General features: G+C 38.6%; 1 protein-coding gene across 4 annotated transcripts in view; it reads right to left on the bottom strand.

Annotated features, from left to right (window-relative positions):
- SIPA1L1 (signal induced proliferation associated 1 like 1) overlaps positions 1 to 16,775 on the bottom strand; it is a 197,157-nt gene that overhangs the window by 52,528 nt on the left and 127,854 nt on the right. For all 4 annotated transcript variants that reach the window (XM_053945239.1, XM_053945243.1, XM_053945240.1 and 1 more), the window contains 3 exons: positions 9,137 to 9,267; positions 8,326 to 8,514; positions 1,905 to 2,079 (listed from right to left, as the gene is read on the bottom strand). In XM_053945239.1, the coding sequence (XP_053801214.1) occupies positions 1,905 to 2,079; positions 8,326 to 8,514; positions 9,137 to 9,267 (495 nt within the window). The remainder of the gene's footprint in view (positions 1 to 1,904; positions 2,080 to 8,325; positions 8,515 to 9,136; positions 9,268 to 16,775) is intronic.

Raw genomic sequence — 16,775 nt, 5'->3', positions numbered from 1 at the left:
TTGTAGTCCATAAACTCAAAGCCCAACAATATTCTTTCCTCAAGTCAGAAGCAACAACAAAGAATTCAAAACATCCCTGGAAAATTCTGCTGTTCAGAAGAAAATACAAAAGAAGTACTTAGAAGACATTTACAGCTTTCTTGGGTATATTTGAGCAGATGAATCAACTCAATCATACAGCATTTACACATACTAGAAACCAGTGTGTGTGGACTGACACCGAAATATGGGTTATTTTCCCTTTTTTTTTCCCCCACATCTTAATTAACCCGGAATAAAGGAAAGAGAGGCTCAACAAAGTCACAATACAAAACCAGAAGCTAAATAAATGTTTTCTCTGTTTTCCATACCGATTTGATTTTTGATCTAGGTCATCTTTATAACCAATAACCAGTTCAGAGCTGAGCAAAAGGAAAACTCACCTTGAGAATTATAAGTATTTCCTACAAGGGAGCTGAGGAGGGACTTCTCCCAAGGACATGTAGCAACAGGTCAAGGGGGAATGATTTTAAACTGAAGAAAGGCAGGTTTATATTAGATATTGGGAAGAAATTCTTTACTGTGAGGGTGGTGAGGCACTGGAACAGGTTGCCCAGAGAAGCTGTGGATGCCCTATCCCTGGCAGTGTTCAAGGCCAGGTCAGATGGATCTTTCAGCAACCTGCTCCAGTGGAATATGTCCCTGCCCAAGGCTGGGGGGTTGAAACGATCTTTCAGGTCTCTTCCAACCCAAACCATTCTATGTGTCTATGAAATACTCTCAAGGGAGGAACTACAACAGAGGGAATATAAGTATTGCAAGTAAAAAAAAAAGCAGACTCAATGTTAAATATGTGCAAAATAGATATTAATTTAGGTTTAAAGCCAAAGAAGGCTTTAGAACCCTCTGAGAATTGATGATCACCGACTGGTCAAGAACAGCCTGAGGAGATGGCAATGCAATTGGTGCAGGAATTAAGGACAGAATATAGAATGATGGAGCATTAAAGCACAGCAAGGTACTCTATTTATGCCAGGAGACCCATGAAAAGACCACAGCTTCTGCTGCACTAAAGCTGATGAATGTTTTTCAGCTCTCATGAATCAAACTCCTTATTTCATTTCCTTTGCTACGAGTGAGCAAAATAGCAAAAGATCTCCATAGGAACTGGTTAGCTCCAGTACTCAAAGAAAATTAATACAAGACAAAATTTCCCCATTTAAACAGATCCACAAATTGAATGCAGCATGTGCTAGCTGATAAACAGGTATTTCACATGACTGATTCCAAATGCAGGGAGTTTCTTTTATAGTTATGGTCACCCAAGATCATCTTACCACTGCGTTTTGTTGCAATATGTTTTACAGTTAGAGCTGATAACATAGCTGCCAAATCCAGTTTAATTTCCATAACTCAAAAAAGAAAAGCACAGAGGGAGGAATATATTTGACAGGATGACTAAGACAAAACTGCCTAGAAGAAAAACTGCATGCAACAGACATCAGAAAAGCAGTATATCAACTTTTCAAGGTGGAGTGACATAGATGGGTTCACAAAACATTTTGGAGACAGTCTATAAGCGTATAATTTTTTTTAAAAAAGACATACCAGCTGTATTGATTAGCCTTAAGACAACATACTGATGATAGATTTGCAATGCCAATAATTGTTCCATAATTATCGGTTTCTTGTTGTAGCTTTATTGATAATTTCATACCAAATGAGTGCAAAAATCCAGTTATTATCAGAGTTGAGAGACCGTGTGAATACAGCTAAATTACACATGTGCTCTGCTTTCACTTATATTAAGCAACTGCCTTCCTACAACAAAGATGTTATTTTTAAAAACTCTTCAAAAAGGCAGTTAGCAGCGATATCAAGCATTTTATTCACTTAAGGGGGGAAAAAGAATGAAAAAGTCTTACTTTTTGTATCCAGCTGAGCACGGTACTTGTCAAATCCCTTGAGTCGAACTCGCTCTCCCAAGAGCTGAAGAAACTCCTCAAAGGCTGGACCTGCTGATTCATTATTATACATTTCCTCTTCTGTACTTTGCCCAGCTTTGCAGTACATGATACCCACCTTAAGTTGGTAACTTAACTGCAAAAGGAAAAAGATTAAAATTTTATGTGTATACCAAGTGATGAAGCAACTTACGCACTTTCACCTCCCAGGTTTTCATAAATCCGTAATTCACAAATGAAAAGATACCCAATATTCAGTCTAATTTCAAAAGTTAGTCTAGTTCCAAATACTCTCATTGTTTTCTACTGTAACTGCCTCAATGATGGCAGTTTTAATCTGAAGATGTCAAAATGCTTTCTGAAGTGAAACAAGCATGAACGTTGCTTATTTCCACGAGGACAACACCAAAGCTTGCAAGTGAACGTCCAACGCTGAGCCACATGGCAGTGCTGGCTGAGAAACGCCAGGAACCTGACACTCACTGACTGCTACCACGGCTGCATCCTGTGCTAAGCCTTCCATGCAGAAGGATAGGGCACATCATGTGCTTGTTTCTTAAGCAAGTGACCAAATGAAATCTCTCTCATTTCAAAGAGAAGATAGAAATTATTCACCTGTTAGCACATTCATCTGTTAGCAATGATGAAAAACTCCACGATATTCCATTGGTCCTCCCTGACTTAAATATGATGATAATAACAAAAAAAACAGCTAAATTGACAAATGCTGGTCATGCCTTGAAGGTACTGTTTACTAACACAGATCTTCAAATACACTCGTGCTTTTTATTTCCATTTTCCCTCTAACGTGGTAGTTGATGTTCCTAATACAGCAGAAGCTGAAGATGTAAATAAAGCAATTTTCTACCCCACCGTAATCGTGAGTCCTCAAAGCAAACTGTTTCTACCAATTCCAAATTGATACACACATACAAAAAAGGAGTACACTGGTATCATTTACATCTGGACTACAGATAGACAAGTCATAGAAGGGAAGAAAGCAGCATTCACAGCCATTTACTGCTGTCTCCAAAACCAATTTCACAGGCAGGAACTCTGATTGAAGGAGCACAAGGGAGAGCCTTGGAGCTTATGCATGTAATTCATCCAGTAGAAATGCATCCTTATTGCCTGGTAAATAATCTTTCCTCCCACATGTGAATTTTTGCAGAGGCTCTATTTCAAATAAACACTAACCACATATGCCAGAATGAAATTGTAAGAAAATCTATCACAACTGGCATGAGATTTACAAGTTTGGGCTACATGTTAGTGGGAAGTGAAAACAGTTATTTACAAGGGCACTGGAAGGAAAGTTATCTGAATATACTGCAATTTGCTCTCAGCAGATTCTATCCCAAGCCATGGTTTTGAACTTGCTAGGACCATGTGGACACATAATGAAACTGAAATTCACTAATTTTAACCTATTGTATTTATGGTGGGATAATTTAAAGGCCCTCAGAAGTGGTCCTACTCTGTCTCTAAAGAAAATAAATTTTAAAATTTAAAAACTCTGGAAATTGCTATTTTACTGTATTCTCCCTTTACTATCAAAGACGAATGATGATGAGGACAAAGTATTAGCAGGAGGAAAACAAGGAGGGAAAAAGAAGAGTAAGGATAACCTGGCTTGTTTACTCCTGCTAAAGAAGTCATTACATAAAATAAGTCACAGTTCTAGGCTGCTTCTTTTTTCCCCACTACAGAATAACCCTTATTTTGTCATCTGACACACTGACTTGCATCTTCTAAATATGTCCAAATTTCTTATGCCAAAACTCAAGTACAGCACAAAATCACGATCTGGTTTGGGTTGGGAGGACCTTAAGGATCATCTAGTTTCTAAAGTCCTGATGTTGGCACCAGGGACACTTTCTACTAGACCGGGTCTGCTCTACTAGACCAGACTTGCTCAAATTCACATCCAACTTGACTTTTAACACTTTCAGGGATGGGACATGCCCAGCTTGGCAGTCTGTTCCAGTGCCTCCTGCTGAGACATGGTAAGAGAGGAGAGGAGGGGAACAAGGAAGGGTGGTGAGAGGTGGCATTGCTGCCATTCCTGCTGGAACAATGACCATCACTCTCCATACCATCAGTAGCAGGTCCTGTCTTGGACCATTCAGGCATCTGCTGCTCAGATGTGTCTTCTCCAGTCCCACAGAAACAGGATTGATCCAAGTGCTTCATGGAACCACAACACCTTAGCTGTACTGCCAACTACAATAGCTTCTAGTAATTCCACTTAAAGAAGTTAGGACAAAGAAAATTATTCTCCTGAAGCACACTTGCACTATTTAAACTTCAACTTTAGGTGAAGGAAGTATTTTCAAGGACATGAGCATAAATGGGATCTGCAACACCAATGAGCAAGCAAACAACCGTGCTTTATTGCTTTGAAAATGTCAGCCTAAGAAACTAAACAAGGACTATGCAAAGAGTAGGATATGCCTTCTAGCTGTGCTCTTAGATTTGCTAATTTTTGGAAAAAGAAGTTTCCTTAAGGACAACACAAGTTGGCATTTCTGAATCAAAAAGTGCAGATCTGGAGAACAGCATACAGTCTCCATTATTAGACCTCCTTCTGATAAACCTACAGTCCTTAGAAGTGTATTAACTACAAGAAAAAGCTAAAAAAAGAAGTTGAAGCATGAATTCTGTTGTGGTAAAACTACTAAAGTAGCATCTTCATTTTAATAATCTGAAAGTATTTACATATTTATATACATGGGAAAAGTGCAAAGTATTTGTCTAGCACCCAGTAAAGACAGCAGAAAGTATAGCTTGGATTTAACCAGTCAGCAAGTTTATATTATGAACCAGGAATTATATTAAGAACCAAGTGACATTTTGCAGTATTTCTGTGAATGAGGAATTGCCATAAAGATTAGCTTCAACTGAAATAAATCAGTAATTGCCCTAATATTCAAATTTTTAAATCATATTTGGAAGCAACTTACAGTAACCTACTATGAGCTCTGCATTCAAGACAAAGATTAGTAGAAGGTGATTAGCAAAGAAGCTAGTGCAGCCCTAGGAAATTATTGCATTGCTGTTTAACACAGAACTATTCAAATGGATGCATTTTAATAAATCCAATAAAAGAACAGCTAGGTGACAAGCAGTGTGGACCATATGTACGAACAGCAGATGCTACCACTCTAGCAATCTAAGAGGAAGTAAGGAACGAGAAATTTTCACAGACACCACCAGTACAAAACTAGGGCAAGAAAAATATTCCCATTCTAGCACTGAATGACATATGCAGATATTGAAAGAGTAGAAGATTCAGAGCTCAGCCATAAGAGTGATATGAAATGCAGGGAAAATATGTTGCAGTGAAAGACTTGAAAAGTGCAATCTGTTTAGTTTATCATAAACAAGACCAACAGATGATATAATCACTGCATACAAAAACCTTTGCTGGAAAAAAAAAATCTCACACCAAAATGACTTTTAAAATGTAGCAGAGAAAAATATCAGAAGTCTTAAAGCTGAAGGCAGATAAATTGAAATAAAGAAGTGTAAATTCTTAAATATGAAAACAAGCAACTGCTTTAAGACCTCACTCAAATATAAAAAAAGACATCTTATTCTAATAAAAACTGATGCATACACATTTGGCTCAGTGATGGGATTCCTGGGTGAAATTTAGTGGCTAAGTCAGGCTAAGGTGACTTTATAATCTTAACTCTTAAATTTACAAAACATTTTATCTGCTATATCAAACAGGCACCTATTCATGCTGTAATGAAACAGTGTGACACTCAGCAAGAAGAAATGATCAACATTCTGTGTACTTAATTAGTAGAGCAGCTGCTACCCAATTTTTGTTAGCTTAGAATTGAAAAAATGCAGCTTCTAATTAGTACAGAGTGTACTTATCTTTTTTGCTAAAAGTGTCAAACTGTTTCATTACCACAAAAACAGAAAAAATACTTTGATGCAGATAATAAAAATTCAACTACCACTCGCTCTTAATGATTTTCAAAAGTTTAAGTATTAGAAAGCCATATGGTGGAAGCTTAATAACATATAGGATATGAACTAAGGATAATTTAACCTCACAGTTTTGTTAGATGTCATAAAATCAGAGTGGTTTGGGTTGAAATGGGACTTTAAAGATCATCTAGCTCCAATCCCCCTGCTATGGGCAGGGACATCTCTCACTAAACCAAGCTACTCAGAGCCCCATCCAACCTGGCCTTGAACACTTCCAGTAATGGGGCATCCACAGCTTCTCTGGGCAACCTGTTCCAGCCCTCACCACCCTCACAGCAAAAAACTTCCTCCTAATACCTACTCTAAACATAGTCTCTTTCAGTTTGAAGTTATTTCCCCTTGTCCTGTCACTCTGTGCTCTTGTAAAAAGTCCCTCTACCTCTTTCTTATAGGCTCCCTTCAGGTACTGGAAAGCCACAGTTAGGTCACCCCAAGCCTTCTCTTTTCCAGGATGAGCAATCCCAGTTCTCTCAGCCTTTCCTCACAGCAGAGATGCTCTGTCCCTCTAATCATCTTGGTGCCTTCCTCTGGACTCACTCCAACAGGTCCCTGTCCTTCTTCTGCTGGGGACCCCAGAGCTGATGCAGCCCTTCAGGTGGGCTCTCACCAGAGCAGAGCAGAGGGGCAGAATCCCCTCCCTGGCCCTGCTGCCCACGCTGCTTTGGATGCAGCCCAGAACACGTTTGGCTCTCTGGGCTGGGAGTGCCCATGGCTGGGTCATGTCCAGCCTCTCACCCACCAGCACCCCCAAGTCCTTTTCAGCAGGGCTGCTCTCAATCTCAGTTGAGATTCTGTCTCCAGCCTATGAATACTAGAGGTGCAGAATCCAGGTGCAGGACCTTGCCTTTGGTCATCTTAAATCTTATGAGATTCCTGTGGGGCCACTTCTTGAGCTCATCCAGGTCCTTCTGGATGGCATCCCATCATTCAGGCATAGCAACTGCACCACTCAGCTTCCTAATTTGCTGAGGGTGCACTCAATCTCTTCATCTGTCATTAATGAAGATATTAAGTCCCACTATGAACCCGAGATACACCACTTGTCCCTGATGTCCACTGTGACTCTGAGCCATTGACCATTACCTTTTGGATGTGACCATCCAACCAATTCCTTATCCATCTAACAGTCCACTCATCAAATCCATCTCTCTCCAATTCAGAGAGGAGGACGTTGTGGGGGATCACATCCAAGGCTTTACAGAAGTCCAGAAAAACAATACCCGTAACACCTCCTTTGTCCATTGATGCAGTCACTCCATCATAGAAGGCCACTGGTTGGTCAGGCAGGATTTGCCCTTGCTGAAGCTGTGCTGGCTGTCCCAAATCCACCTCCCCTCCTCCATGTGCCTTAGCAGAGCTTCTAGGAGGATCTGTTCCGTGACCTTCCCAGGCACAAAGGGGAAGCTGACAGGGTGACGGCTCCCAGGGAATCTTCCCTTCTACCCTTTATAAACATGGGTACAATGTTTCTCCTCTTCCAGTCTCATGGGACTTACCCTGACTGCCATCACTTTTCAAATGCCATGGGGAGTGGCTTGGCAATTCCATCAGCCAATTCCTTCAGGACTCTGGGATGCATGCCATTGTGCCCCCCAGACTTATGTATGTTCAGGTTCATCAGGTGGCCATGAGCATGATCTTACAGTGGGAGGGACTCAGTCCCCATCCTGGGTCCATCCACTCAAGAGGCATGGAAAAAGAGGCTGCCAGTGAGGACTGAGGCATGCACACAGCTATAAAATGTCACTACTGAAGTTTATAATCATAAAATTCACTTGAGTCATGGACTTCCGTTTTGCTAAGTCAAAGCTGTAGTGCTAATGAGCCGTGGTCCCATCTTTAAAAGACAAGGAGACTATCACCTCATTGAAAATTATTCATATGAAGAAAGCCTTAGAATATTTTGCCATGTAGTTTGTTCCAGGGGAAAAGGGAAAAAGAACACCAACAAAACAGGCAGCATCCTGGTCATGGTTTAGCCAATACAGTATTACAGCGAAACGTTTAGCACCCATGGGAGACTTCTCTTCTTAGTAGAATAGCAATAAGAAAAACAAAACTCCCTCCTTCCCACAATCTTTGAAAAACAGTAATGTAGTCTCTTTTAAAGGAAATTTAAATGAACAACTGCCATCACATTAATCTAAAACTTTAGGCTACCCAGAGAAATTAACTTGATTTCATACATCCCAAATATTCTGCAGAAGTTGGGGGGAAAATGCAACATAACTCTCCCCACAGATGACAAGTATTAGTTTAAATGAGGCATTTCAACAGACTTACTCTAATCATATAAAGCTAAAAGATCATTCTGCAACTCATGGCAATAATCTGACAGATTAAGATAATTTTTTTAATTCTGTAACTCTGCACTCACCCCTTGCTCATCAAGCTTCATAAGCTGTTCTGTGACTTTTGGAGTGTTGAAGGCCAGCCTTAAGCAATGGATATTCAGCTCTGGAACCACATACTCCAGCACTTCTTTTAGGGGAAGTCCCCTGGCTGTGCAATGCTTTGCTGTAGAAGGGATAGCATCTTCCAGCACGGAGCCTCTTAATGTCATGAGCTATGCATACAAAGGAAAAACAGCACATATATTGAATTATGCACTGAGACTGACTAGCAATAGCAGTGGAACTAGAAATACTATTTTTCCTATTCTTGATAGAGATCAAGGACATTAAGGAATTTCTGTTAGCATGAGACCAACACTGATACACAAAATGTCACTCACTGATAACAGTAATCAGACTATTTCAAATGATTCATCAGATTTAAGTTTTACAGGAAACTACTACCTGGAAAAATTAGTATTTAGTATAGTATTTCTATACTATAGAGCATTTAAAAGTAAGAAGTATACTTGTCACATCTACCCACTGCCACATATAAAAGTGAAGATGTTTCCCTCAATTTCCCTCCTCTTTTCCTGCTTCTAGCTAATATAGCTCCTGTAAGTTTCTCAAGATTTAACCAAAACAACCTTCTGTATTTCCTCTGTACTGGATGTTATGGTATAACTCACATATATTCTGTGCCTGATAAACATGTAGCATAATTCTGTCAGAAGGTTCCCAGATTATACAGAAATCTATTATCAATGCTGAAAAGCACATACACCTCACATATTCCACCTGATTTTGCCTGCTCACTTCTAGTTTCTTTTACTATCCCCCTGGACTGCTTACCTCACTGGTTCTGAATATGATCCTGTAGTTGTACTGAGGTCCATTTTCTTTGATTTCCTCTGGCTTCTCTCTTCTTATACTCACAGCTACTGGACCCAGGTTTTCATCTGCCCCAAAATAATTCCAGTGTTCTTGTATATGAGAGAGAGAAAAAAAAAAAAAAAAAAAAAAAAAAAAAAAAAAAAAAAAAAAAAAAAAATCTGTCTTACTTCTTACACTTCAACTATATTTTCATGCTTGATTGTTACACTGGAAATAAACTGTCAGCTCCCTGGAGTCAATAAGAGCATGTCTTCAAGTGGTACCAGGATGTCATTCTTGTGCTTCACTTCTCTCGTGAGCTCCATTTATACAAAAAGGCTGAAATTCAACATGGCATATCTGCTTAAATAGGCCCAAAACAGGATACACCTCTTACATCAGCTTTTATATTGCCATCTGTTTCATTCACATTGAACTAAATAAGCACTACCAATTTCCCCCCTTAAAAATAGAGAAGGAAGCCAAATGCACCGAAGTGGGAAACTCAACAACCAATGTTAAAATAGAAATGTCAAACAACTGTACTTAGCAAAGGATATAAATTATTTATTTTTGTTTGACTGCTTTTTGTTTTTTCCATACACATTGCTCAGTTCAAAAGTGGGAAAAACTGATGAAGCTGAAAAAGAAGTTAAAGGCCTGTTCACAGTAAAAATATCAAATCACAGTACCACAGAAAAATAAAGCACAAGAATAAAATTACTAGCATAAATATTGAACACTGTTCAACAACCCTTAAAGTGCTAAGAGTTCAGTTGAAAAACAGTCCAGTGGGGAAGGCAGCAGAGAGGAGAACACAAGATTGGTGAAATCACTCACTAGCTGAACAGCAGATTCTTTGAAACACATTTTTATATTTGTCTAACTATAGACATGTAAAGCCAAACTTTACATGAAGAAAAAGTTAGAAAAGCACATTTACAAAAATCAAAGCTCAACAATTTTAGAGATTGGTGTTGAAGGCTCTTCTGTAAAACCTTTTAAGCATTACAAGCTATCTTGACTGATGACAGAGGTATATCACCATTAATGCAGCAACATATAAACAAAGCTGCATATATCTTAAGTGATTGCTGAATTTAAACATACATTCCCTAAAAGAAAATTTAAGAGAAAAATCAAAAAATAGGAGTCAAGCATTGTGCAAGAAAAGGAAGTCCCATGTCATCATTGTCCATAAGCTGCATATAGAAATGAATTTGTACATGCACATATAGATTACTTGTTATACTTAAAACAACAATTTAAAGAACTTTAGGAGCAGTCTAATATGAGCTATTCTACTACAGAGATAAAATGTAAAGTATTTTAACATGATCAAGAACTGCATCTTTAAAGATAATAAAAACAGATATTGAAATACACTCCATCTAAAGCGAATGGTAATCATTTTTCCAATTAATAATAGTGTTAAAAACTTAGGAGCCTCATTTTTTACTCTAAGTCTTTTAAAACTTATACTTACTGGTTCTTGCAAAATCTCCCTCCAACATACTAAGTGCTTTCACACAGCTGTCCAGCACTTTAAGCTCTTGGGGGTTCTACTCATGTCCCCAGGGCCTGATATTTTATTATCCTTCACTCAATGTTTTCTGTTTAAGATTTCAGAGCATGCAAGACAGCATTAGAGACATGCTTGTAGCATGAGAAGACTTGCTTTCTACCAAATTTGTCTGCAAGTTATGAAAACCCAATACTCTAAACAAAAGTAATTAAAATTCAAATTCTTTTAATATTTTGTGGGATATTCTGTAAATATTGTCATTAAACTTTGGGTGACTGAACTGTGAGTGGGAAAATTACTAATAAATTAGATTATCTATATAACCCTAATTACATTTTCATACTAGTCCACACATATGAGCCCTGTAAATGCCAGAGATGTTCTGTTGTTCAAAATTTCAAACTATCTTACTTGCACCCTAGCCTTTCTTTCTCCTGCATTAAGTAGCTTGGCTTTTCATCAGGATGTTTACAGCTCACCAAACAGTTTATGGCAGACAAGGTCAATGCAGAAGCAGCACAGTCTTGGAGAAAGATTAATTTTTGAACCAGTATATTACACAGCTTCCAAAACCTAAGGTAACATGACACACACAATTCTGCATAATTTGATTAAGCTTTTTAATTAGCTCCTACTGCTTTGCAAAAATGCGTGAAGCAGGAAACGTCTTTTATTCTCTTTTCCTTTAGTCTGCTCTGGGCAGCGTCTTTCTTGCTCTCCTTTGCACATCCCTCACCCTCTCCTCTACTCGCATTTACTATTGGGTTGTTCATTTTTTACCTTCATTCTTCCTCCTCCCCTAAACCCCATCTCTGTATTCATTCTGCAAGCTACAATATGTATCCCTGTACCTGACTACTTTTCCTTCTGGCATACTTCCTTGTACCTCTACCTGATTTCCCCTTAAATTCCCAATCTCCTTACATCCAACAATTTTCTCTTTCCAGTGCAAGAAAAGAAATAGCAGGATTAAAGTGCAAAAAGCTTACTAAGCAGTGTAAAGGGAGCTAATTAGTTGTTTTATTGGGAAAATAAAGACTGTGTCACAGTTATAATTCAGGAACTTCATGTCAAACATGAATACCATAGAAGACAGCTTATTTCTCTACACCACACAGAAACTAATTGGAAACAACATTTCTCAAGCTTGACATTTAATCTAAACAACTGTTGTAAAATCATTTAATTAACATACAATCAGGACAACTAGCAGCAGCCATACATTAATTTATAAATCCATACTGAAAAATAAATAATGACTTGATTGTAGCTGGTCATTAAAACAAACAATACATACTTTTTAAAACCATTAAATATCTATCATACTGCTTAAAAGATACTTCCTGTGAAAGAACCAAAGCTAAAATACTTATTTTCCTGGCAGATATTTATGAGCTTCCTTTGCAAAGAAAATCCAAGTAAATAAATACACTTGATTTTAACTGAAAAAGTTCTTTTGTGCTTTCGTATTTCTCTTTAGAAATCATGTCCAACTGATATTCTGTGTAATCAGACTAGAAATAAAAACCCCAAACATTTCTCTTCTGAATGAAATTCACATCAAGCATTTTCCTCTAATCCTAGCTCAGCATTTACAGTACTGGAAAACCCTGTCAGGTACTTCTCTGGAGACAAAATGGCAGGCAGCATTTTGGGAGCTCTGCAAGTCTGGCCACATACTTGAAAGGCACCAACTCCTGGATAGAACATGCAGCAATTTAAAGCATTAGGGAAAAGGGTATTTTTACTGGCTGCCAACAGTCAAAGGAAAGCCGACCAACAGCTCATTTGTTACAAAAGCAGTTCAGGAAACTATTTACTTCTCAGTCAAGTCTTTCATTCTAAGCCAGTAACTAAGGTTTGTCCTAAATAGCAACATTAGCAACTACTGTGTGAGGAGGATGGAAGCAAAACAGATGCTCTCGGTTCTTTCCATGAGAACTTTAATTCCCAGACTAAATTCTGGGGACAGAAAACAGACTGCTCCTCTGGAGTGACATGCTCTCTTTCCTGAACTGCACTTGGACAAGCTGACAGAAACACATTTTTCTCTCTGTGTGATTTTAATATTGATTGTACAAAAGTTTTTAATAAACATGTCTGCAACTTTCACAAATTGGTTCTTGTACTGGCTTCATCCTCCCTCTTTTTTTATGCACAAGCTTAACTTATAAATGTCTAGACTTCAAACTTTTAGTGAAGTCCTTCTATCAAATACACCTTTTAAAACACACCATTATTTAACCACCTTGTAAATACATCTTGGGCATCGTAAAAGAAGCATTCATTTCCTATAAAAATAAATATTTCCATGTGAGTTAATTATGCATGAGCTTCTGTTAGTGACTTGAGGGAAGAGACTGAAATTCATAACATCCTGCAAGGTTAATTTCTCTCCACTGAGTACAAAGGGAATCTGCACAATTGGTTCAGATATAAAGTGGAGAAACTGAATTCAGCCTTGGGAAGTAGCATTATAATAAAGTTCTCTTCACAATATCTTTTTCTAAGTATCATTTTTCTAACGTCCACTAAACTGTCTCCACCAGTATTTTCACATTTAGAAGTCTGGACACCAGGCCAGAATACTGTTTATAAATTCCACTACTTTGTAGAGGGACTAATTTCCTTTACATACAAAAACTCATCCATTTGCATTCATTAAATTTATACAAGATTCATCCATAAATGTCACATGCAAATATTTTACACTAACTAGATTAAAATATTTGAATTAATTTAGACCATGTTAGTAATACTGGAAACTCACTTATCCTTCCTCCATACACTGCTAAAACTTGAGATGGATCTATCATCTAAGTAACAGTACCTGTAAAAAATAAGCGATTGATTTCATATAATTAAAGACTTCAAACGAGTCATTATCAGCATTTCACCAAATTACCTTGAAGAAATTAAAAGGACATATATGAATTCATCCTTTTTTTTTAAGACACAAGATTAACTAGGTTTTTTTGTCTTTTATGTAACAAGACCTATTTTTCATTAAATCATGCTGACTGGCATCATTGATGATTTTTAACTTGCAGTCCTTTATTGATATAGTCCCAAATTACCTTGTTATTTCCAGTTGGAATGAAAACCAACTCCACTTACAATTCTCTGGAACATTTCTTTTTATTCTTTGCAAGCTCTAGGGTTACTAGGCATTCTCCAAGTCCATGAAATTTTCCTGATTTGAGATCTTTAAAAAGTACTGTTGTCAAATCAGACTTCATCTAGGAATACTTCTAAGACTATAAAACTATACAAAGCCGACTGACTTGATGAGCTGATCCTACCGAAACTGTCTTTTGGCACTGTCTGTTCCATTCATAACAACATAAAAATCCAACCTCCTCTTCCAGCAAAAAAAATTCTGCGTCATTATTTGCTTCATGTTACATGAAAAATTCACTTACAACTGGCTTCCCTATTTTTCTTCCCCTGTTTGTTGTTTTATAATTGTTCTTTGTTAATCAGTTTGTAATGGTTTGTTCCATGTACACCATTCTGTTTCCCCTAATGGTTTAGCCCTAAGTTGTTTACTTCAATATTTTCCCGCCAAGTGCCTGTCAATCCCCATGTCAGTCTCCCCAGTCCCTCCTTTGTACCTCCCTTGCTTCCTTATAAGTCCCTGTCAATCCCCAGTTCACTGCCCCCTACCCCTGCCTGTCAAGTGGAACACACACAGTTTGTTCTAGAACGTTCCCTGTCTGTTACCCCTTGCACAGTTCCTCATTGGACTGTTAAGCCTGCTCCCTCTGCTGTGCTGCCCTCATTGGATTACCCCAGTTGTGTTCCCCTCCCCTATTGTCTCCCCATTGGATGTGAGTTGTTTCCACCCCTCATACCCTCCCCTCTTTAAAATGAGCTGCAACCTGTGCTTACTTGTCCCTGAACCCCCTTTAGCAATAAATTGCGTTTGAACTCATACAAGTGGCCCCTCTCTGTTTCTTTGTCTTGGCTCTTTGTACTGCTCCAGTGCTGTGATACCCACGCCACAGCCAGCCAGAGAGAGCTGCAACCCTCTCTGTGTGCACTGCCACCCAAGGAGGTCTCGGAAGAGACCTGGGGGCAGCCACCCCTGTAGTGCCCTCCGGGCACAGGGAGCGTGCTAGCCCGGAGACCTCCACCTGTGGCTGCAACCGGGCAGCTACATTCCCCATTATGCTGCTTCAAGTTCTAGCACTATCACACCTCATCAGGTTAGTCTAAGGTTTGCTCACAGAATGATGATACTCTGGGTGGTCAACAAAACTTGTTATGTAATTGTAGAAAATTGTAGAAAAATGAGGCTTCTGAAGTACAGCTTTTACAGTAGAAATCTCTGGAAGAAACAACGCCCCTGCTCTGAACTCTGCTGGACTGAACACAAGAAAATTGAATTTAAAACCGCATTGTATTGCTTAAGGGAAAAAAAAAAAAAATCAAAGCTGCTTCTCCCCATCCAATCCTACTCCCTAACATACATTTTTATATCTGACTGCCCCTCACCAATACCCTTACATTATGTTGATTTTATCAATTCTTCCTAATTACATCTAAAAAAAAATGGAAACATGATGGTGACTGTAAGTATAGTAGCGTGAGGGTGTGGTTTCTCTTAAGGAGAAGACAAACCAATAAATTGGTTTTGTCTAAGGGCTGAAATTCCACTCACGCCTCCTTCCTCCTCTGCTGTTCAATTCCATCCCTTACCTGGCTGCATGGCTTTGGCATTTCTCTGACTGCAAGAAAAGATAATACCCCCCCACCAGAACTGGAGAGAAACACCCAAGCAGTAAACTCCAAATTTAATGTGATAGCAAGAATTCTGCTTGCTTGTTTAGTTACCTCAACTGGTTTATCAAGTGCTCTGAAAACAAGAGAACCCCGTACAAGGAAGAGAGAGGAATAATATTGCCTCTCTTAGTACTGAAATGCTGTAAATCAGGTCAGCTGCAACACGAAACTTTAGTTGCTGACTGCAAAACTCACTAGACTGATAAGGAATCAAATTGTTCCAGAGGGAGACAGAGGAAGATAATCCCCAAGGTCACAAACCTCAAGCTCTCCCCTCCAAATATACCTTATCCTGTATCACACATCTAGTTTACTTTTCCCAGGAAAACGTTATTTTCCCTAACTCCTATGTCTCCAAAGGATATGGATCAGCACTCTCAAAAAACATGGAGCAAAGGCTACTTCTCAGCCATAGAAAGAATGCAGAAAGAGGAGAATATTGGAAGAGTAACAAGAGCCACCTGAACAATAGGCAATGCAGGGAGGAAGAGGTGAGAGATGAACATATTTTGAAGGCAATGAGAAAAACTCTCATTGCTAATGAGAGTATTAGCAATAACATGCAGTTTAGAAGCTTAAGCTTTTTCTTTTAAGATCATCAACTTAATTCTAACCAGGCATCCATGTTGCTTTTATATGTGAGAAACAAGCTCTTCTGACCTGCATTCACTGAAGAGAAGAAACCCAATCCTGATCATTGGAAGGTAAGGATCAAGCACTCTCCAAGGTCAGTCATCAGACCAGCTCTATCCATCAGGAAATACAACACAACCCTGCAGACGGAACTCTTTTAAAGGACCTTGGTCTGCAATCTTTTTTGATCATTTTCAGAATAATGAAGAACAGAGGAAGATCTGCACCTCCCAGTACCAGTATTACTTTGACTGGGGGGACAGAGAGGGGGAGTATCTGGATAATGTTTGGGGCTTGCTCTTTTCTATAGGTCAAAAGGCTTTGATCTGTTGCTTTGGGCTTTTTTCTCCCTCCCATGTACATCCAATGGAAATTATAATCCTTGGTTTCAGGGCGGAACCATGTGATAAGAGAAGTGCACTCTGGTTTTTCAGATATACTGTTGGCATTGAAACACAGGTATTTGTGTGTGTATATAAAGATTTATTTATACGTGTCTTCATTTCTGTATTACTCATTTTGAAAAATTTTGAAATGGATTATTAAGTTAATTAGTATACCCAAAGATTATTGTAAATGCTACCTGTCTAAGATGCACATTCCATTAAATCCTCAGTAAATCAACTCCTGGCACAGTGGGAAGAAAGTTCTCATATTTTAGGATTTTCTTGTTTC

The sequence above is a fragment of the Vidua chalybeata genome, chromosome 6 (assembly GCF_026979565.1).
Source record: "Vidua chalybeata isolate OUT-0048 chromosome 6, bVidCha1 merged haplotype, whole genome shotgun sequence".
Lineage (NCBI taxonomy): Eukaryota > Metazoa > Chordata > Aves > Passeriformes > Viduidae > Vidua > Vidua chalybeata.
This window is presented reverse-complemented; position numbering and strand designations above follow the sequence as displayed.